The 22,883-nt window shown below is 35.1% G+C and overlaps 2 protein-coding genes across 3 annotated transcripts; one reads left to right on the top strand and one right to left on the bottom strand.

The window, feature by feature from the left end:
• Window positions 1-31: 31 nt before the first annotated feature.
• Window positions 32-7,555, bottom strand: LOC106171707 (endoplasmic reticulum junction formation protein lunapark). 2 transcript variants are annotated; one of them, XM_087016825.1, is made up of 11 exons: window positions 7,397-7,555; window positions 6,449-6,490; window positions 5,910-6,097; window positions 5,621-5,679; window positions 5,319-5,359; window positions 4,274-4,360; window positions 3,961-4,009; window positions 3,431-3,592; window positions 2,880-3,049; window positions 2,230-2,343; window positions 32-1,962 (listed from the first exon to the last, which is right to left on the bottom strand). In XM_087016825.1, the coding sequence occupies exons 1-10, from the start codon at window positions 7,421-7,423 to the stop codon at window positions 2,260-2,262; spliced, it is 909 nt and encodes a 302-aa protein (XP_086872951.1). In that variant the 5' UTR covers window positions 7,424-7,555; the 3' UTR covers window positions 32-1,962; window positions 2,230-2,259. The 2 variants fall into 2 exon arrangements, with proteins under 2 accessions (XP_086872951.1, XP_013407606.1); XM_013552152.2 differs by having other exon boundaries at window positions 2,876-3,049; window positions 7,397-7,554.
• Window positions 7,556-7,881: 326 nt separating this feature from the next.
• On the top strand, window positions 7,882-19,002 carry LOC106171709 (kelch-like protein 18). Its single transcript, XM_013552156.2, has 12 exons — window positions 7,882-8,038; window positions 9,100-9,225; window positions 9,665-9,795; window positions 10,247-10,387; window positions 10,642-10,840; window positions 11,286-11,446; window positions 13,075-13,211; window positions 13,508-13,615; window positions 15,290-15,404; window positions 16,863-16,967; window positions 17,133-17,244; window positions 17,649-19,002. Exons 1-12 carry the CDS (start codon window positions 7,922-7,924, stop codon window positions 18,036-18,038), a joined length of 1,842 nt encoding a protein of 613 aa, XP_013407610.2. The 5' UTR covers window positions 7,882-7,921; the 3' UTR covers window positions 18,039-19,002.
• Window positions 19,003-22,883: the final 3,881 nt, after the last annotated feature.

Raw genomic sequence — 22,883 nt, 5'->3', positions numbered from 1 at the left:
GTTCAAATTAATGAAAAAACAGATTCTGGTGTACACATGCGAACCTCCATCTTTATTGACACATGCAAAAGTTTGTATAATTGTGCTCTCGGCACTTACAATAAGTTTTCAAAGACCACAAGACCTAGATAGACATACAATAACACAATCTCATTCCATGGATTTTTCTTCAACTTTCCCAATACACCAACTTAACGGTAGTTCCGTAGTATATCCTACTTAGAACTGATCCAAAATTTAAAATAATGGATGTATAGATCATTAGTTGTTAACAGTTTTAAACACAACATATATGTACTTTTCAGTTGATGAGATATTTTCAGGAGAGTTATTAAAATACTTATTATTTTATTTGATTTTTCATTGTTTTTATTTTATCTTTATTTTATTTTTATTTATTTTTTGCTATAAAAAGGTCTAGTGCTCATTGTTAGCCTATAAGGTAAACTTGTCATAATAATAATTTAGTTTCTCACTCCTTAGAGCTGAAGACAAGCCCTTTTTCACTCCATGCTGAGAAATCACAAAATTTACCAGGTGGCTAGTTACTAAAAGGAATGACATACTGAAATGTGTGGTTTTAACAGATCTTCATTTTGAATACAATTTACCACAATATACGTACCCAAATCAAGCACCTTCCCCTAACTACCTAGAATGATAGATATAATAATTATCATTTTCTTAGGAACAAGTTTTTTCAACCTCACTTGGCATTGGGACAATCCACATTTTTCAAAAAGTACAATATTTTGTGTACAAATTCATGACTCAATAAATTAATAGAAATAAATACATAATATGACTTGGTCCAAGAAACTCTCAAGTAAAACTATACTATTTACGGTTAAAGTCCTAAGGCTAACTAGCTTTTCTAACTGCACACAAATAATAAAAATAAATAAGTCCTAAAGAATTTCACTTGTACAACTCAAACTCAGATTATTTTAAAATAAATTTCTTATCATAGGTGGGAGATGCTCTCATTACTAGACAATCAAGTAGGGTCTATTATAATTTTCATGTTCAGCATTTCTTTTTCCTGCTTTTTTAAAGTGCCCTACTTGTGACAGAAATGCATCATTTAACAGCATCATCTCCCATTAAACACACATTATATCATACCATTTATATTCATGTGACACATTTTTCTAACTTAAATTACTAAGTAACACATAAAGGTCTAAGGGTTTTGCATAACCTGTAATTTACAGCATGTTCATTTTGTTTTATGGTCACCTGCCACAAACATAAACCTATTTAGAAGTGTCTTTTGTTTGGCCCATTAACAATCTTAACCCAAACAATTCTTTTTTAGGAGATACATTAATATGTTTCATCATGCCTCATTCAAGGAATATTATGCTATTTTTATAAATCTGACATTTCCTTTTAAACCTCTCTTACATCTCTTTAGTTTCAGTGAGGTTCCCCATAAACTCTCTAAATTTCCCCTGTCAAGTTTTGTGCTGCAGCGCTAGCGCTCCTTTTCTGATTCTCCTAGACAAAAATACCAAACTAAAAAGTACCTCTGCACAAATCAATGAACAAACAAATGAATAAAATACAATAATAATAATGATAACAAAAAAGATAACAACAACAATAATAATCTAAATGAAAAAAAAATGAAATGAAATAATTCAATATCAACTTCTTTGCCCTGAACCCTAGGATCTACTGGTACAGTACTACATGGTTGCAATGAACATACTAGTATGCCTTTCTACGTAAGAAAATAATCCTGTCCTGTCCACTTCAATCCAAGATCACAGTGCCTTTCAGCTGTGCAGAAAATAGTTTACATCATGCATAAAATAAACTGATTAAATACAAATAGAATTTAATGAGCCCAATGTGATTAGTCTGTTTTTTTGTCGATAGCATTTTTAGGTTGTCTGTTGGATTCTTGTGAACTTTGACCTTTTGTGTCAGCTTCTTCGGCCTCGTCATCTTCAGAGCCTAGTTTAAAAAAATAAATAAAAACAATGAATGCTGCTTAAAATCATATGAAAATGAAGAAAATGGCCTTTTTTTGTCTCTGAAACTTGCAGTCATTGATACTACAAACAATACTAGTCCAGGCAAATAATACTGAACTTCTTGAAAACAAATTTTATTATATATAATAATGTACAATTTTCTGACTAAAACAGCCCTTGGCTGAATGCAGCATTTTTGTCTACATTAAAGCAGTCTTCCCCTGAGGAAAAATCTTCACAAACATACCTCTTTCAGTCTCAGTTCTTCCTCTAGAGGTCATGGGAGTATATGTTGGTCTAGGAGCTTGTGGACGATGCTTTCTGGCTTCATTAAAAGTGAAGCAGTAACAGCACCGAAAACCTACAAATATTATAATTATAGCACTGAGAGAATCAGATAAAAACAAGAAATTGTATTCATTAACAATATAATACTTCAGATTAATATAAGGAATTTATTTTCATAGGCCAAAACAGGTTTTCACATGCTTTTACCTTAAAAGACAAAATAAAATTAATATATTGATTTCATTTTGACAACTTAATCATAATTGTCAACTACGATAAGTGAAGAAACCATTTTCAAACAAACAAATTTTCCTGTTCATTTCAAAACTCTCCCTTAATCACCAAGGAATACAATACCAGTAACCTATTCTTTAAGTTCTATTTTTTTTAGTTACCTTCATAATGGAGAGAAAAAATGTTTTTTTTTTTTTTTTGCCCATGATGTGAGAAATGTGGAACTGAAAGACGAGTCGCTAGATAGATATTTTCTCATCAGTTTCTAGGAAAATACAATTTCTGCTATTATACAATAATGTCACACGATAACAGGTGTTAGTCTAGACTCATTTGTTTGTCTTTGTGACCTCAATAGAACCTTCACTCACTCAGATATTCAAACTCCTCCTTGAGTGCCATCCCATTGTGAGACCTGCACTCACAGCAGATCAGGGCGTAGCGGTTGGAGGGTCCGTCCCCCACCAGGTACTCGATGATCTTGTCTGTGTTGCTCCTCTCTCGGGGCAGGATTTGTCGCGGCATGGGAGGACCTGGGGGACGGCCTGAAAAGGCAGGGGGTGGGGAGTGAATATGGTAATAAAAAAATGTTTTAAATAACAAGATGAACAATAATAAACAACAATCTGAGAAATAATTCTTGAATGGCAGAATCTTCATTAATTTCTCTGTGCTTAACAAAATTAACAAATGTTATAATAATATCCAAAAATTTCATATATATATATGATAATGGGAATGGGTTTAAAGAGATTATGAACAACAACAACAAAAAAATAATAATAAATGAAAGTAAAAAAGAAAAAACTGTGGGCAAAGCCAAAAATTCCACATGAAGGCAAGATCCTAACATGACACAGTGAAATCTCACAGAAACCCTCACTGCAGGGTGACATGTAGGGTGCACCAGGCACACCCCTCCTTACCAAAGCCAGCGTTCCTGACCCCAGTCATAGGTCTACCCATGGCTGTCCCTGGTCTGGGGGGTAGGGGTGTAGAGACTGGCTGCCCTGGAGTGGGGGTGGGGGTGGGGGAGGCCAACCCTGGGCTGACTGCTGCTTGTCCATTGGCAGGCCTCTGGCGAAGTTCTGATTTTGAAAAAAAAATAATAATAATAAAACTAATCAAATAAAAATAAATGAATTATTAAATAAATGAAAGACGACTTTCTGTGGACTGATCTAATTTATGGAAGATGTGGGTGCCCACGTACAGTACATGCACGTGCATGAGAGAGTGTGTGCATCTACGACTTGTAATCATTATATTTTGATATTAAAACAGTTAATGCTGTCATAGCAACATGTACACAAGACCATGAGGGATAGGAAACTGCATGGTCATCGTAATTCTGTACTCTTTATCCTGTATCAAAATGTTAATACACTGTAACCCTGATTATAAATACAATACTACTTATTACTAAATGGCTAGGTGCGTATGCTGGATAACAAACCTTGGCCGTTAGGCGACTGAGCTGGCGCAGGCGTTGATTTTGGACTGGCCTAGAGAATAAATAGAAATAGACTAAAACAAGATATTTATAAACATTTAATCCATTGATAATAATAATAATAATAATAATAATAATAATAATAATAAAATAATAATAATAATAGTTCACTGCTAATATCCTGATAAGAGACATTGTGGTTTATACTAATTTAGGAGTATTACTGTATTTTGACAGGCTCTACCAACTTAATTTCTTGATTCAAGTAATAAACAAAAATAATTTTTCATGACAAATACTGCCTTGAAGTTCATACCTCCATTTTCTTATATTGCTCAGGGTCAAACCTCTCTAAAATCTCTTTGGCCTTTTTGTAGGTTTCTTTTTCCATCACTTCTTCAAGCTACGAAATAATAAAAAAAAAACAAATTCTGGCAATTATGTAGTGCATGCTACTAATTATAAGTGACACAAAAACATTTCATGCATAAAAAATTTAATCCTTCTAACAAGCATATATTAATTAAATGAATACACCACTGCAAATGAGGTTTAATTGGGTGCTTTTTTATCATGTGCTTTTCCTAACAAACCCAAGACAACTATCAAAATTGCACCAATTCAATTATCTACCAATAATTTCTAATAACTACCCCCAAAGATAAATAAAAAAGGTAAAATGAGTGACCCAGAGTCAAGAGAGCACATTGAGACCACAGCCGTGTGAAACCTCAGGAAAGAAATTTCACCTGCTGTTGTATGCACTCATAAGTTGCAATTACATTAGAACTGTTCCTTAGGAAAAATTACTACTCCCATATTTCTAATATCTAATGTCTTCATCAGGGAATAGGGCTGCACTCCTCAGGTAAAGTTACTGTAACACCTGCAATCTTATTCTCTGGTGAAAGTGGCTTGTGAGACATTGAAATATCTGAGTGCTAATAACTCTGAGTTTAGCTGTTACAATAGTTTTAGGAGCCTGTTATAATTGTAACATAAACATTGAGTTTGAAACTTACACATTGCACCTGTGCTATTCTGCTATCTACAAGAGCCCAATTGGGTGACGAAAATTCTTACTGAACAGAAAACAACAAAGTAAAGCACAGAGAAATAAGCAAAGGTACATCATGGATATATCTACTGAATACAATGTCTCTTTGGGACCCTGGTTGAGGGTACTGCTATACACAGCCTGTTGAGACCGCAGGGGTTAACGAGCAATCTCTCTCTCTCTCTCTCTAATGTGAAAAATAAACACAAACCTCACCACTTCTGCACTGATGTATGTATGATATTTATCTTTCAGCATGCCAGACATTTAGCTTTAAGCAAAAACAATATAGTCATTCACTTACAATGGTCTTTCTCCTTTCTTTTAGTTCTTCAAGTTTGAAATCTGGAAATTAAGTTGACTGCATTTAAAAATAAGTTTTTAAATTACATCATTACAAAATTAACATATGCTAAATCAATGAAAAAAAATGAAATATAATGTGAATAAAATTAACTGAGAACAAAAAAGCACCATTTAGTAGATAATTCTAACATATGAACTGTGTCTTTTATCGGCATTATTTTGCCAATGTCTATTATTTTAATTTTTTGTCAAGGTTTGAAACTCCCCCCATTTCGATAATAGTTGTATAATATTTCTTACCATTACTTGCTATTCTTTTTACAAAATACCAATGGAGAATTTTCTTGATCAACCATATTCTGTAAAAAGCAAACTGGGATATATAATATGTTTTCAATTTATTTCATTTTTTTTTTCAACTATAGGATTGCAATTTCACATTTCCCGTAGAGTACAATAATTATACTATATTAATACAATTCCTAATAAACTCAACAAAATTTCTGTCACAGTACAATCATTATGCCAGTGCAATTATTAACTCCCAGAATAAAATAATAACAACTATAACCACCTCAACAATACTTACAATACTGGGAAGAACAACAATGGCAAGGAGTATAGGATTTTGAGCTGTAATTTCTTGGGCATGTAATAAAAATAGAAGACTACTGCTGCGGAGATATAAAACAGTATGGAGTACAGGAGAAGGGAACCAATGATCTTCTTCTGGAGCTCCAAATTGTGCTGCTTGAATTTTTCTATAGACTTGATATCCTGTGAAATGCAGATAAAAATGAAATTATAATTCTATTCACCCATTTAAATTATATCATAATTTTGGAAATCCATGCATATGCAAGTATAATGTTTGGAAATTATTTCACTGACCCAAGGGTAGGACTAAGTTTATCTAGAAAAAAGAAATCTATGTTAATAATGTACTGTAAATATATAGATACTGTACACTGTATAGACCACAGGGTAAAATACACACAAAAGAAAAAATACAAAGAACAAGTTGGCCTCTTAAAAATTTGCCCATTTTAGCCCCAGAACTGTGCACACTGATGTGATATACATTCTATTAGTAATCAGCTATTATAAATATTATTCAAAGGCTCTTACCTTGTCTATGTCCTCTAGGACTTCTATGGTGGATGGCTTTTTCTGTTATCAAAAAACAAATAAAAAAAATCAGTTAATAAGTAAATGAATTGTGTTGGTATTGTGCTGTATGTACGGTTTGTACCCATCTTGGGCTCCTAGTGCCTACTTGTGAAAAAAATTGAGGAATATATAAATATTATATGATATTATATAATATGAGAATAATTGTAGCATGTGCATATAATAGAAGCTCTTTTATGTATTTTTAAATAATCATTTCCTAAAATTTAATTTTAACATTTAAATCTTAAGCCTGTATATTATTCACTTTTTTATACACAAAATCATAATAATATATCATCCAATTATATACTTTTTCTGAGGTCAATATGTTTCTGAGGTCAGAAAGGTGATATCACCCAAAGTTTCCTGATAGAAACACAAGTATAAGATTCATGAAGTGCCTATAAAATGGGATCAATTCCCAGAAAATACTATGGACCGAGTCTTAAAATGTCACAAGTTCAAATGTTAGTTAGATAACTAATGAAGGAAATGAGATCATATCACGCCTATGTAAGTCAGTCCATCTTTAAACAGCCATTGTGTGAGTCACACAAAGTCTATAGATAAACATATTAACAAGTCATTACAAGGCCAATAATAATAATTGCACTAGTATAGTGTCGTTTCATATGGTTGTTCAGTTGTTATCGTGCTACAAAATAAAGACAATGAAATGATACAAAATTGACACACAAACAAGCACATGCCCGAAACACCGGTGTGTGATAATAATCTGCCACTTATCTCTTCAAGCTACAACCCAGTTCAACTTTTATCTTTTATTTTAAGATTGTTGATGGCCGTCGTTATTTCACAGTAATGTGCAAACACGAAAGCAGACATAAACAATATCTTTCAGTATCATGTGACAAATACTGCTTGAAAACGTACAACACATACCCGCCATCTTGATACAATTGCACCCATTTTCTCAGAGTGACGAGACACAACGAAAAACTGTGTTTTTAATTAATAATCTCTTTCTGCTGACGACTGCCTGCCTTGGCCGCCGGCCTCCGCCATTTCTTGCATTGATGCGGAGTCAGCGTCTTATTCCGAGAACTTTTGTGATATATTTTTGATAAAAAGATTTACTCCTCGTTTTATTTCATAAATAGCATTATTCTTAGATTTAAAAAAATGGAAATAGGTTTTTCATATTTCGTTTTTTAACATGCGAAGGATTGGGCGAAATATTACTTTAACGTAATCTTAGCAAAAAATGTAGGCATTAAAACCATTTTTTTCTTGATTTCTCGACTTATGAGTTTCAGTTTAGATAATTTCCTTTTCACCACACCCATCGACATAAAAAAAAGGGAAATTTATCAAATGCAGGATCATTAAAATATGAAGTAGAGCTATAAGATTGTGCTAGATGCGACACACTGATTGCGTTAGCCTTTACTAATACAGAATTTCAAGATGGAGAGCCTCGTCGAGTCAGAACTCGACCACCTCGATATTTCACCCAAGTCTTTTCTTGCTATTCAAGATATTAGACGCCAGGGAATGATTGCAGATGCCCCGGCAACCTTTAAGGTATTGAACAGAGCCCAAACGGTGAAAGCAGCTGATCTACATTCCGCCTGTGCGATAAATGAAATTGGGTTATATTTTCAGTGCTAGAGTTGACAATTACATTAATTTATATTATCGATTATGTAATTGAATGCACAATAACAGAAAGTATTTATTCCATCGCTTTTTATTTTCACACTTTATACTTTTAATCCAATCCTCTCTTTTATGTTCTAAATAAATTTCAAGTGACATGAATGATATGCACCATCTTTGCTTTAAATCTTTGTTTATTAATATTATTATTATTATTATTACCATGGATAATGATATTATAAAAAATAAAAATGTTGGAAGGGAGAGGACGATGGAAAAACATTTGCAGATGTTACGAATTTTTGCTGTTGTTGTTTTCCATTCATGTCTTCTTTATCAGTATCACTAGAAACTGACAATTAATTTAATTTTGATTACTCTATGCTGAATTTGAATACTGGTATTACTGTATGCATACCTAGCATGAAACCCATGCGTAACTACTCCTGGCTGCTAACAATTTTGATTTGTCCACAGTGTAGAATTCTAAACGCATGAATTCCTTATGCAATATGCTACAGGCCCACAACCAAGGGGTTTGGGGGTTTCGGAAAAAAAAAAAAAAACAACATTTTGCCAGGAAAAGATGTGCCAGTCTGGTTAAAATTTTATCTAGGGACACGAAGGTTTAATGGTATAAGGCTATTTTTTTTTTCAGAAAAAAGAACTGCCCATTTCAAATTGCTGGCAACGGGCCTGTACTATATATCGTTTAAAGACCCTGCACTTTGTACCAGTATATACATGACAACGCAGAAACCAAGACACCATAATATTTACATAATTCTGGTTGTTCCTAAATCTGATATGTGTTGGGCAGTTCCAGTGGGCCTCAAATCAAGTGAAATCTACCTGCAGTAGGGGTAATGCATATCTCTGAGCAGCAATACAGCCTTTTGCACGTAAAAGGTCTATTTGGCAGTTGCCTTTCTGTTTTTGCAGTGCTAATAATCTAAAGTAAAACGTGACTTTAATTTTCTGATTAGGTGAACAACAGGGCCAGCGGGATTGAAGACACTGTGATATTTGAGCAGAAAGACCTGTCTTGTCAAGCTTTTCCTGTTATGGAAGCAATAAGGAGACAGGGCAAGCTGTGTGATGTCACATTAAAGGTAAAATAAACTGTGATGTCACACTAAAGGTAAAACACTCATGTGATGTCACATTAATGGAAAAATGAGCTGTGTGATGTCACATTAAAGGTAAAATAAGCTGTGTGAAGCTGCATAAAGGTAAAACAAGCTGTGTGATGTCACATTAAAAGTAAAACGATCTGTGTGATGTCACATGAAACACTGTGTGACACATTGTGCAACAACAGCAACAAAACCCCAACTCTATGAAGATAATAGAATTGCAAAAAATGCTCAGATTTAGTCATGCATTAATAGAACTTTGATATTTAGTAGCAGACAATCAAATACCCACTGTAGTTACAGTACAGTTTAGTCGACAGTTTTGCCAGCTCTAACCTTTATCTTATTTCAAATTTTTTATCATGAAAAGAACAAAAATATGCTATTGTCAACATTTTCTTATCACCAATTTCAGGTGAGTGACCAGAAGTTTTCAGCCCACAGAATTGTCCTAGCTGCCACCATTCCCTATTTTCAAGCCATGTTCACTCATGATATGGTGGAGTCCAAGCAGGACGAGATCTCCATGCAGGGAATAGAGGCTAGGTAGGACATTGTAGAGGCATGAATTTATTTAAATTATTTATTTTTTAATTAATTATTTTTTTATTTGTTCAATGCCATATAAAATATGAATTTTGTACAAGTAACTGTACTTGTACACAGTCTTTTAAAAAGAATCCTTTTACGAATTTTCAAAAATTATTTTGTTGAAAATTACCAGCTTTTTTGTTTTGTACCTAACGCCAGGAGCATGCCTGTTAATATCTTAATATGAAAGCAATCAGCGAGAGATCTCTATCAAATAGTTTCATTGGAATGAGCCCTAAGGCATTTTCTTGCACTGTGATTTTTAGATAGCTTACATTCTAACTACACATTTAAAATATAACAAATTTGAATTCCATAAATATTTTCCTATTCATTTGGCCTGCAGACTACAGATATTAGTATTGTATCCATTGCCCTTACAATGTTGCATTGGGTTTTATTTCAGTGCCCTGGAAGCTCTGATCAATTATGCGTACAACGGCCGCGTTCAAATTGATAGCAAGTCAGTTCAGGCTTTACTTGTTGGGGCAAGTTTTCTCCATTTATATCCTGTAAAAGAGGCCTGCAGTGATTATTTAAAAAACAGGTAGGTACCAGAGTGACTGATGGATAAGATTATTTAGTAAATAACAATTATTAACAAATTATGCCAATGACATGCTGTTCTATAGCATGCAGCCAAAGCTGTTCAGTTTCCACATGGCTGGTTTGGCTTCCGTTAAGGATTTTTATTTCTAAAGCTAATAGAACTTTCACATTGGCAACCTTTTACATGTCATTTTGAGCTTCTGGTTTTGAGTGGTATCTGGTTATAATTTTGTTTTATAACTTAAATTGTAGACTGCACCCTACAAACGTCCTTGGCATCAGAAACTTTGCAGAGCAGTTTGTTTGTCAACAGCTGGTGGAGGCAGCTAACAAGCACCTGCAGAAGCATTTCATCGAGGTGTCCAGGTCCGAAGAGTTCTTGAACCTCAGCCAGGCCGAGGTGTTGGACATTCTGTGCCGAGATGAGCTGTATGTGACCAGTGAGGAACAGGTGGGTGGGACACTTAATTGCACTCCTCTCTCTCACCCCCTCCAGTCTTCCCCACTCCATTTCGTGAGTAAAGCATGAGAAATTTGATGATCAGAAGTTATTTAAGAGCGTGACCAGTCCTAATTTTGAGGAAGTCAGAATGTTTTATTTATTTATTATTTTTTTTTTCATATGAAAATATGCTTTAGGTATTGCTTTGGTAAGTGGAAAAGATTGGTTTGACTTCTTCCCCCTAAAAAATAGAATCAAATAAAAAGGACCAACCCTAAATTTAAGCTGTTGTGCTTATTGAAAGTCATTTTATAAAAAATAAAAAGAAATTTAAAAAATTTAAACTTTCAACAGTGTTTACAGAGAGTCAGCGCTGGTCCTCCAACTTAACAATTTTGTATAACATCAATATAGTAATTGAAATCAAGTTCTCTGCTGCTGATTGACTTTGCAGGTGTTTGAGGCCATGTTGGCCTGGATAAAGAAAGACATGGATAACAGAGTGGACACACTGCCCGAGTTGATGCGCCACGTCCGCTTGCCTCTCATGTGTCCACAGTACCTGACAGACCGCGTTGCCGCAGAGGAATTGATCAAGACATCTTTTCAGTGCAGGTAAGTTAAAAAAAATTTTTAAAAAAATTAAAATAATAATAAAACTACATGTATAAATGGCCACAGCAGCAACATTTGCCCTAAAAATATTTTATTTATCCGTGTCGTGATTTTTGTGGTAACTTTGGAAGGTTGATGATACAGCAGTGCAATATTTAGTTTTTCATTATCCCTACATTTTTTTGCAAGAAAAGAAGGCGGGCATGACAACCCATCAGCTTCTTGCCTTTGTTTGTAAAGTCCTCGTCTCCTCTTAGCCTATATGATTGAGGAGTTGAAACATGAAAACACTGTCCACTATATTTAAAGAAATAACTTTTCCAATAAGATCCATATTTCACATTAAATGCATTGTAAACAACTCACAGAAATGTAATAAATTTTATTTTGTCACCAAAACAATGGTTATCACAAATGTTTTGGAATCTGTGCTGGCCATCATACCATGTGACCTTTACAGCTGGCTACCTGCTGAAATAATCTTTCAGGGCGGATCCAGGAATATTCTAGGGGGGGGGTCCACAGTATTTTAGAGGGTGTAGGGTATAGGTGTCAATTTGACTGCCTCTTTTGGCTGGCCAACTTACCACATTGATAGGAAAAAAGTTCCAGTCTAAATGTTCAAATCATGGCATATTGGCATAGAATATGAAGTAAACAGACCCTAAAGTAATTAAATTAGGATATCTGGGATTTATAACACTCCAAAGATTTTATTGAATGGCAAATATTTTTATGGAACAGCATGTTCATTTCTAATCAGATTTTCCTTCCAGACCTTATGGACTATATCCCTTTAAGTTGTCAGTCAGATGAAGCACTTCTTCTTCTTTAGGTGCAGGTAGAACTTTATGATGACACGCAGTTAACACATGGCTTGACCTCAATTTCTGAAAAACATTAATTATGTTTCATGGTCTTGTTTTCAAATCTGGGATAACTTAATAAGAAAGGGACTCCATATATTTCACTAAATGTATTACGATAGGGTGATTTACTTTTTTTCAGAAGGAGGACAAAAATCTGTTGAGCCTTTAATGAGGATGTGAAAGATTTATTGCAGCATGGGAATAGTGATAAAGTACATAAAAATAATCTTATTTATGCAGAAAATAATTTATTATTGAACATGAATATATAAAGACACTAATTTAACAAGTCCTGATTCTCCTCTGATAGTAATGCAGCTGTAACATTGATGGTTACCTGGGTATACTATGACAATGATGTCTCTCATTTTTCTTTTTGACTTAAAGCTTGTTGGGTTTCATTTGTCTCGGAGATGAGAGAGAAATGAGGACTTTTTATGTACAGACACGTAACTACTGAAGTAAATTGAAATATAGCAACTGCCATTTCTTATGTTTTCTGTAAAAGAGAGCCAATTTCAGTTGATTAGTACTCAAAGGAGTTCATCTGTATTAATTTTATGGAAGAATTTAAGGGATACAATTGAAGGATATCTTGAGTCTGTATCATGTTGATAAAAGGAAAAGTGTCAGAATTAAAAAAAAAAATCCAATACAAGGTTCTAATGCTCATTGTGAATATTAAAACATTTACTGACAGATATATCTTAGACTTAAAAATGTCACAGATTTGCAAACTAACGACTCTTTTATTTGCAGAGATTTACTGGATGAAGCCAAAGATTTTCACCTGATGCCAGAGAGACGCCCACATTTGCAAACTTTCAAGACGCGTCCACGTTGCTGCACAGATATTGTTGGCATTATTTATGCTGTTGGAGGGCTGACCTCGTCTGGTGAGTAGTTGAACTTCTTTTTTTTTTTTTTTTACAGTTTTATGTTTTAAAAAACTTTATTTGATAGCAGAAGCACATTTCCTAAGATATAGAAGGAAGTACAATCTAAAGAGAACTGTCCAGCTTTATTTTCATTATCAAAATTTTACATATCGGTTTCTGAGAAATATTCATATGTAAGATTCACACTTTCCAAGTTCAGTAAGTTCTGAATGAATATATGTTTCTGATTTTGCTAAGTGCTTAAGCACTGAATGGGGATGTAACAAGTTAAAACCTATTATGTCATCTTTCAGGAGACTCATTAAGCACAGTAGAGAGTTTTGATCCCATTGTGGGCCGATGGACATTAGCTGAACCCATGAGCACTCTCAGAAGCAGGGTGGGAGTGGCAGTTCTAGATGGTAAGTTGTGTTATAGAAGCAGGGTGGGAGTGGCAGTTCTAGATGGTAAGTTGTGTTATAGAAGCAGGGTGGGAGTGGCAGTTCTAGATGGTAAGTTGTGTTATAGAAGCAGGGTGGGAGTGGCAGTTCTAGATGGTAAGTTGTGTTATAGAAGCAGTGTGGGAGTGGCAGTTCAAGATGGTGAAATGTGTCCTAGAAACAGGGTTGAAGGGACACCTTTCGTTGTTGAGTCGTAACTCAAAACTGGGCTGCCAGTCAGTTCCACATAATAGCACATTACACATGTCCTGATATTTCGCATATATTTCTTTACCATTCACCTCATTATTCCAGACCATATTTTTGTTTTACCAAGAAATTTCTTGGAATCTTTGTATTGCAAAAAGTGTTAGAAAATTAGGTTAGTATTTCCTTAGTTATACCTATTGCCCCTCTTGGAGCATACTCAAGATCCTTCTGTCACTCCCTGTTTTGAGCTGTCCTCTCTAGTTGGTTTCAATACATCCCAAGTCTTGGTTTCAGCTTCTCTTCTCCAATGTTCTTCACAGCCTGTCTCTCTTTCTTTCATCTAATTTAGAATGGTTAAATTGAATATATCGGAATTTATTCAGTATTTTGTATTGCAGTGGAAATTGCTGAAGATCTTTTTCACATAGCCTCTTTTCAGCATACATTTACTTTATTTGTTTTATTTCTCTACATTTCTCAATCCTGCTGTCTAGTTTATATCCTGAAAGGAAACCAGTGGGGTTTTTAATCAAATTCACATCAACTGAAGACAGCATTTTCAATCTCCTGTTTGCAAGATATTTCACTGTACACTTATGAAAGATGATATCTGATAGTTGTTTTTCTTCATTGAATTCGACATTATGTGACTAAACCTGGGTCATTCCTTGTCATAAAATCAATCCCTGTCTTAATAAACAGAAGATGAGTTCATTTAGTCTTTTCCAGGCATTAGGTAGTGACATAGATAATGTTTTAAAAATAATAGCAGCTAAAACTAAAGGTCAGTACTGCTTACAAGAAAAAAGGCATTAAAAATTATTTAAATCATTCGAAGACCCACATTTAATTGAAATTGAAATCACCTCTTTCTCTCCTGCATAATTGTCTATCCTGATCAATTTTCAATTTACTTATCTAATTTTGTTTTGTGAAGGACTTTTTGAGACATTTTGCCTGCTAACAGACATTCAGACAGAAAATTTCATCAACATGGTATACTTTTGAATTTGATAAGAGATAATTTCGCAATTACCCAGTGTCATCAAGATTGTCACCGTTTGAAAACCCCAATATGAACGTCACATCTGTCCTGTCCTGTGAGGCAGTTTTGAAGCTTTACGATAATAATACATTTACCCTTGCTTTTGGTTGTGTGCAAATTTCTTGATTAGTTTTACATATTTATTTGATTATTTTTCCTTGTTTGGTATTAAAGTTTGCTTGCCAAGGGAAGTTTTTGTGCAGTTAGAAGTCAGTTTGTATGCATCTCCTCTGCCTTTGTCAGCTAAGTACAAAATTTGTGAAGAAATATTTTATACACAAACAAACAAGCTGACCAACATATACTTTCTGATAAAATCATAACCTTCTTCCCTCTTAGAAAAAAGCTCATTTATTCAGTATCACAGGTGTACAGTAATATTACAATTTATAACATTTCAGGGCAGTTGTATGCAATTGGAGGCTATGACGGCCAGGAGAGGCTACAAACAGTTGAAGTTTTTGACCCAGTTTTGAGACACTGGAAGCTTGTAGCACCCATGACTAGTAAAAGGAGGTAAGAAAATACATACCATTGAAGGCAGCCTTATCTTTTTGTATGAAGAGAACTGTTTGTGACCAAAGCCGTGGATCGTGATTTCCCCTTTCTGCCAAATTTGGTGTGCTGCTTTCAACTCCCCAAATCTGGGCAAAATTAATTATAAGCTCAGCATCTATTCTATATTTCATGGGCACATTTGAGACAAAGAAAGCTCATAAGATAAGTTCATAGGTTTTAGGTTCACTTGTCATTTTAAATAGGTCCAAAACTGGTGTGAAATGCCCCATTTCCATAGATTTTTAGATCGATCTATCCCTGTGGGGAGTCTCACTAGATTACTGTCAGCTTGGCCGGCTTAAACGTCTGTCCCGCCTACTAAATGCTGTAAGGGGGTAATTAACTCTGGTGCCCACTCGGCTGACTGCAATTTAGCGTGAACCCCCAGGGAGTTAGGTCGATCTAAAACTTAATCTTTAGATCGATCTAAATCTCTGGGAAAGCACCCAAAGAGACAAAATGTCAAGATTATCATTGATCTCCACCTACTTTGGTCTTGGGAGTTCAACCCCTTTGTGTTCAGTGTCAGGTAAGTTTACTGTAGGTACTGTAGCAGGAGATTTGTGGTATTATCTACTGCTGCCAGGTTATTAGATATAAACAGGATGTATGTCAGTCAGCAGTGAGGTGGGGCTTGTTTGGATTCATCTTTACACAGTTTATTACAAGGTTCAAAAGGCTCACTTTAACATACCTTAAATGTAATTGCCATTACAGTTGTTTTTAATCAAATAAAAAGTACAATTTTTTCAATTTTTCTTAAAGTGAACAAATGTCATTTTATCAGTTCATTTGCATTTCATTTGATTGTTAGTGAGATCTCTGAATAGCAGGTTAAGTAAATAAAATGAATGAAACTGGAATGAGAAAACAAAGTATTGAAAGTCATTATTTATTTATTTATTTCGGAGGGGGGGGGGGAAACAATTATAGGTGGCAGTTAGCTCTGTTCATGTAAGGGGTACCTTGATAAGTGAGATTATCTGTTTATCCATCCTCTCCCTGGGGATGAATTTTTATTAAAGGCAGTTAGCATAATTTTTGTCAATACCACATTGTTTATTCTCAATTTTATATTCATTACAAGGAGGATTTGTTCGTGGTGGGGGGGGGGGGGGGGGGGGTTTGGATTGCCCCGATACTCAGTATACCTAATTAGAAAGGTGATTTTCGATCTGATCAAATAGTGAGAAGCAAAGTTTTCATGACAGGTCAACCATTTGCAACCTACTGTACATTTTAACAGTAGTTTAACAATTACTTGTATTTTCAGTAAGATGGTATGATGTATTTTGTATTTTCGATTTTATTGAAAACCAACGGCAGGTTTAAAGAAGTGGGAATAATGGCAAAATAAACCCTCAACTGCATCTGTAAGTTTTTGTTTATTTTTTCAATCTATCTTGTTTATTTCAGTGCTCTTGGCGTAGCAACAGTTGACAGCAAATTGTATGTGTGTGGAGGCTATGATGGAGTAGGGTCCCTGAGCTCAGTGGAATGTTACGATCCAGACACAAACACGTAAGTATGATATGAACACAAAATTTCATATTTCCATCGGAGAGTTGCCTGCTATATAAATTTAACAATGTGCATTTTAATAATAAGTAAACTTAAATAACTTATCGAAAGAATGTAATTTAAACCACTACAGTTAGATTAATAAATATTTTATAACTGTTTCAGATGGAATATGGTTTCTAATATGACCAAGCACCGGAGTGCGGCTGGAGTGACCACCTTTGACACACAAATTTACGCCTTGGGAGGTCACGACGGACTGTCCATATTTGATTCTGTGAGTAACACGTGCCAGTAACACCATAAGGGGCAGGGTTTCGTGTTCTCTTTGTGGCTGGTCGCTGCAACATGGACGATGAGTTGCTGATTGAATGTCAGAGGTGGATCTCAAAACTTGGCAAAAAGTGTTGAATCTGAATTCGGCTAGTACAGCATAACCCCCCACCCCCACCCCCGTCTCTTTCTCTCTCTCTCTCTCTCTCTCTCTCTCTCTCATCCCAAAAATAACAGCTACTTTTCTATTCAGACAGTTTCACTGTCATGTGTAAAAAAGTCAGGGTAGATAAATAGCTGTTCTTTTTATGGAATTGTTCAATATACATTGTACACAAACACACACACACACATACTAAAAAGTGACTGACATATGAAGGCAATGATGGCATATTTTTTTATTTTTAGGTGGAGTGTTTCAATCCACTGACGGGAACATGGACACAGGTGGCGCCCATGTTAACCAAGCGCTGTAGACTAGGGGTGGCTGCTTTGAACGGGAAGCTCTACGTATGTGGTGGATATGACGGCTCAGTATTTCTAAAATCTGTGGAATGTTACGACCCAGTGACCAACCAATGGACCAAAGTGGCGCCCATGAATATAAAGCGCAGTCGTGTAGCACTGGCGGCAAACTGTGGGAAACTGTACGCCATTGGAGGGTACGATGGTGTGTCCAACCTCAGCTCTGTGGAGGTTTATGACCCAAACACAAACTGCTGGACCTTCGTGTCCCCAATGTGCGCCCATGCCGGGGGTGTTGGGATAGGCGTTATACCCCTGGCGCCATCAATATAAAAATACCGCCCCCTCCCCTCTTTTTTTTTAACCCAAACAAAACAGTTGTGCCTGTGGGAAAATGAAAACTTTCTATGTTGTAGGATTTCATTAGTTTGCATAAGGGCTGTATAACGCTTAATTTGAATGGCCAGTAGCAGTTCTAAATTTTCGTCCATGTCAATGTTGCCTTTGTGAAAGATCATTCTTTGGACAATTATCTTCATATTTATTTATTTAAGCAGGGAAAGATTATTTTTTATGAAACAATTCAATTTGCAGAATGATAGCTACTGTTTATGGTGATGCTAGTGAAACAGAAAGAAGAATCATTTGTGGTCATAAAACCATTTATTTAAATGGCAGGAAGATGCCAGGCTTAATGAAAAGAGTGAATATGAGATCTTCCAAGAGAATTTGTGGGGAAATGAAGTAGACTGCTTTTACATGTTTGTCTGAAATGTAGAGGCATGGAAGGGTAATAATCAATGCTTTGTCAAAATCTTATTATATAAATTATTTTTTGTGGCATTATTGGAGGCGAAGGTAAAACCACGTTTGAGCAGCGTTCCTGTTACGTATTTCCCTTTCCCGCAAACGAGAGATCAATCAACACCTGACGGCCACTGTGCACTTACAGAAAGTTTAGAAAAGAAGTTTTGTGTTAGTAGAGAAAGAGTGCAATGTTGATAACTAAATATTTCTTCACAAAGGATCCTTTTTGGAGCTTTTTTTTTATACTGAATGATAATGTTTCCAATTGTTAGTGCATGTTTACCATTAGTGACGCAGATTAAGTTGTTGTTGCGTAGATTATGAAACAAGATGATGCATTAGATCTACTTAGCGACTCGTCAACAGCACGGTTCACTGATCACCGACCAGTTAACTGTATTTGGTTACTATTGAGTTATTGCAAATCATGAGTACCAGCATTTAAACTAACTCCACTGTAAACTATTAGTTTTATTTTATTTATTTTATTATTATTATTTTTTTTTTTTTGGAAGAGTTCGTGATTAGTGACATGTATTTAATGAGTAAGTGGTCTTTACCTTCTTTTAAACGATAGTTTACCGGAACACGAGCGCTGAACATCTCACGCTGAACTGCTGTAGTGGCTGGCCACCTCAGCGGCTGATGAAATTTTTTTTATTTATTTATTTAGTCTAATAGAACATTGTTGTCTAGTTTTTGTGGTGATGTTCCGGTTGGGATTCCCGCCTATGTGATGTTTGAGTTTGGGGAGGTGGGGGGCAGGGTTATGAATATAAGCCACATTTTTCGAGAGCATTATCCATTTCCTTGTGTTTCTTGGTTCTGTCCTCCGCCACCAACTGTTGACAATGGCCAAGCATGTGTCTTTGGTTGTGTGGTATCAGGGTTTTTTATTAGTGGTATTTGTTTATCTGTGGAACGCCTCCGAACGCAGTGGTTCAACTTTAATATATTGCGGCCAGAGACCCTTATTATTTCTGATTTATGGATCTCTTTCGCACAGAGTTATTTTAGGCTGGTGTATATTTAGACATACGTAAAATAAGTATATGATGTAAAGCAGCACTAAGGTGTATAGATGTCCTGAAGTTTTTGTTTTTTTTTTTTTTTTGTTTCATTAAAGAAAAAAAAAACCTTTTGATATTTTTTCACTGCGACAACCTTGCGGAAATTAACAACGTCGAACAAATTTAAAATGTAGAGTTTGTATTATATATATATATATATATATATATATATATATATATATATATATATATATATATATATATATATATATATGAAGGCAAGGCACATGGTTTTAATTTTTTGCGACAAATGTTAATCCGGGTTTATAAGGTGTTTTCTTAGAATTCAGAAATGGTGCCTAAAAAGTATGAATGTCTTTGCGTATCATTATTCTGTGTCTGTCTCATGTACAAATTATATGATAACTATTGTTATCTGTATCGTATTTATTGGAAGATTGTGATGAAATAAGCAGGCCTAAACAAGTATGAATATTTTCACCGTTTTTAAGTGGTATTCATGGTGCAAGTAGGTATTGGAGTGAAAACAAAGGATTAGTTTAGTTTCAGATCTGTCGAGGTCGAAGTGACCCAATGAAACGAAAATTAGCATCTGGTGACTTAAATTGTGATCATTTCAGCATTTATTCTGTCCAAGAGCAAAGCATTTCCTCATGTTTGTTTTTGCCTTCGTTTTGAGATTATATTTGCGGGGAGGCGGATAACCAGTCTAATCGTTTTCCGGCAATTTTCTCAATGCTACCAAGATTGCCTTGTGACATTTTAGTCGGGGATATTACCGCAAACTGCCAGATCCCTTGTAAATCATTTTCTTTCTCTTACGCAAGACTGATTTGTTGGTAGTTTGAGATGACGTAAAAGGATATCGGTATTAAATTGGATTTCCATAATTAGGTCGCATGTTTATGGTTGGGAATTATGGTTCTTGTTTGTTCAGTCATTCACAAATCCTGCCAAATGTTTCATATATGCTATGTATTTTTAATTGTTTCTATATATATGTATCTCACTTCTAAGAAGAAGAAATAATAAACGTTTTATTTTTTATTGCCCGTGGGTTTTATTTTCAAATGGTACATATATTCTGAAATTATAAAGAGGTGGTAGAACACCCCCACCCCTCCCGTACCAATTTCTATATCTTGAAAGTTTGGATGATGGCGGCGAAGCCCGTGCTGAGAGACAACGTGATGTTGAAAAGAAATTGTAACCATGGGTTCAAACGTTTGAGTATATGTAGTGATACCTCTGTTACTTCGGCGTCGGGAACTGATTCGGTATACAATCTGAAAACGTTAAGCGTCGAAAAGAGTGATATATCGATTTCATTGCGACGCACATTTGTCCTGTCTTAGCCTAGTGTATGCAGCAACTTAATCATAGTTAAGAGTTCTGAAGATCTTACGATAATTTCTAAAATGATAACATACATGTACGTAGTAATGTCAATGTTAGATAAACACATAATAAATAATATATTGTTTCCATACATCTTCTAATATCCCACCTGTCTGTAGGGAAATTCAGGTTGAATATATGGCGTTGGCTTCTTCCCCGATGGCCACAATGGGACAGCTACAATATCATTGCAATACGGTGTAATTAGGCATTCTATTGCAAGACATTTGAAACTCCTACTCTCTACCAGGGCCACAGATATCATGCCCATAACCAGGGGGCTTCGTATTGAACGAACTTCCCTTTTCTGCCGAAAAAATGTCCGATCTGGGAAAATTTGATCTAGGTACAGGTACTGGTTTCATGGTAAAAGATCCACTTTTTTTCAAAAAAAAAAAAAAATACCCCGCTTGGAAATTGATGGCTACGGGACAGGATAGGTTTTCCACTAGATATTCGCAGATATCTATCTATAATTCATGACACAATTATCCACTGTGAGGTCCACGCTATGGTATGAAATTTAATCAAATTCCTCAGTTTTTCACTTGTAGGTCTTATAAACTGTTGTTTTCTTCCTTGGTACAACTTCTTTCAATGATTTACCCAAGAAGGTCATTCGTGTCTGTGTGTACGTTCGCAAAAGAACATGAAATAGAAATGGTTTTCGTCTTCAGTGTCCCACGTTCAATCAGTAATAGTCTACATGTGATGATTAGTGACCCGTTTTAAATAGATAAGAGAAACTGGTTGATGTTTTACACCGGTGGTTACTTTATTTTAATCGACTAAGAAACATGTATGTTTATGCTGGACTTTGGTGTGGATGGAACGTCTTGGTCGGTTTACAACCCTTAACTACAGTTCTTTTTTATCTAATAAATGAACAAACAAACAAATAAATAAATTTTAAGCAAGGTTACACGACATCGAGGCATTTTCTTTGATTTTTTCTCTTTCGTTTTATTTCTAATCATTTTGTTCTATAAAACGAGTTCTATAATACAACACTTGTCCCCCCCCCCCCCCCCAAACCGATCCCACCTTCATGGTTACACCTTTCAATTAGTAGGTTTTTTATGTCTAATTAACGGTTGAGATCGAAATCCAGGCATGATATTCAATACAAAATGCGGTGCGGTTGCAAACCATCGACTTTTCCTAGAAATTTCAACATTCCCCCTTACAAAACCATCAAGGTAAACTTTACCCAAGGCACCCTTCTACTTGTTGCAACCCATCCCGTTTTTGAGAAAGAATTAAGTTTCTCGTTTTTCACTCGCTCTTATAATGGAGATAAGTATATTTTCACTAAAAGCCCTGTTCTCAAATTTCTGTTATTATGTAACAGACACGATAGCTTTGTCGACAAAACGCAATTTTCTGTTTCAGCGAATTCTCCACCGTTCTTGTCACTGCCATTGTGGTTTCTAATAAGGACCACAAACGATATCTTAAATTTCCATGTTTTCCAGTTTTTAGTGTATCAACAAAAAACATGAAATTTGTCCTTTCTTCAATGGTTTTCAATCTAAGACTTTTAATAAAGAAAATTAGTGTTTTCGATATGTTCCTAAGCAATCAATGAAAATTCTAGATTGAATATGAAAATGATCACATTAGGCTTAATTCTGCTAGTCCAGGAGGGTTCTCTCGAAGCTATCGAAAACGAAAAAAAAAATCGAAATCGAAAACTTTCGAGAATACGGCCTCAGCTCTTTTGACGCCGTCTCAGTTTGGAGTGTTTTGTAATGGTTTACCAAACCACTTTCACTACGCCAATCAAGATGAAATTTAAAGCAAACCGACACATGATTGTTTGCATCTATTTGCCATGAATGAACCATCGGTTTTAATCATTGATTTATTCACTTAATTAAAAAATCTTTATTTTAAACGAAATAGCATGAATAACTTTATTTCATATGTATAAGGGGCGATT

The sequence above is a fragment of the Lingula anatina genome, chromosome 7, assembly GCF_051362555.1.
Source record: "Lingula anatina isolate TDL-2025a chromosome 7, LinAna3.0, whole genome shotgun sequence".
Lineage (NCBI taxonomy): Eukaryota > Metazoa > Brachiopoda > Lingulata > Lingulida > Lingulidae > Lingula > Lingula anatina.
The sequence above is the reverse complement of the archived record's forward strand: the minus strand, read 5'-3'. Positions and strand labels throughout refer to the sequence as shown.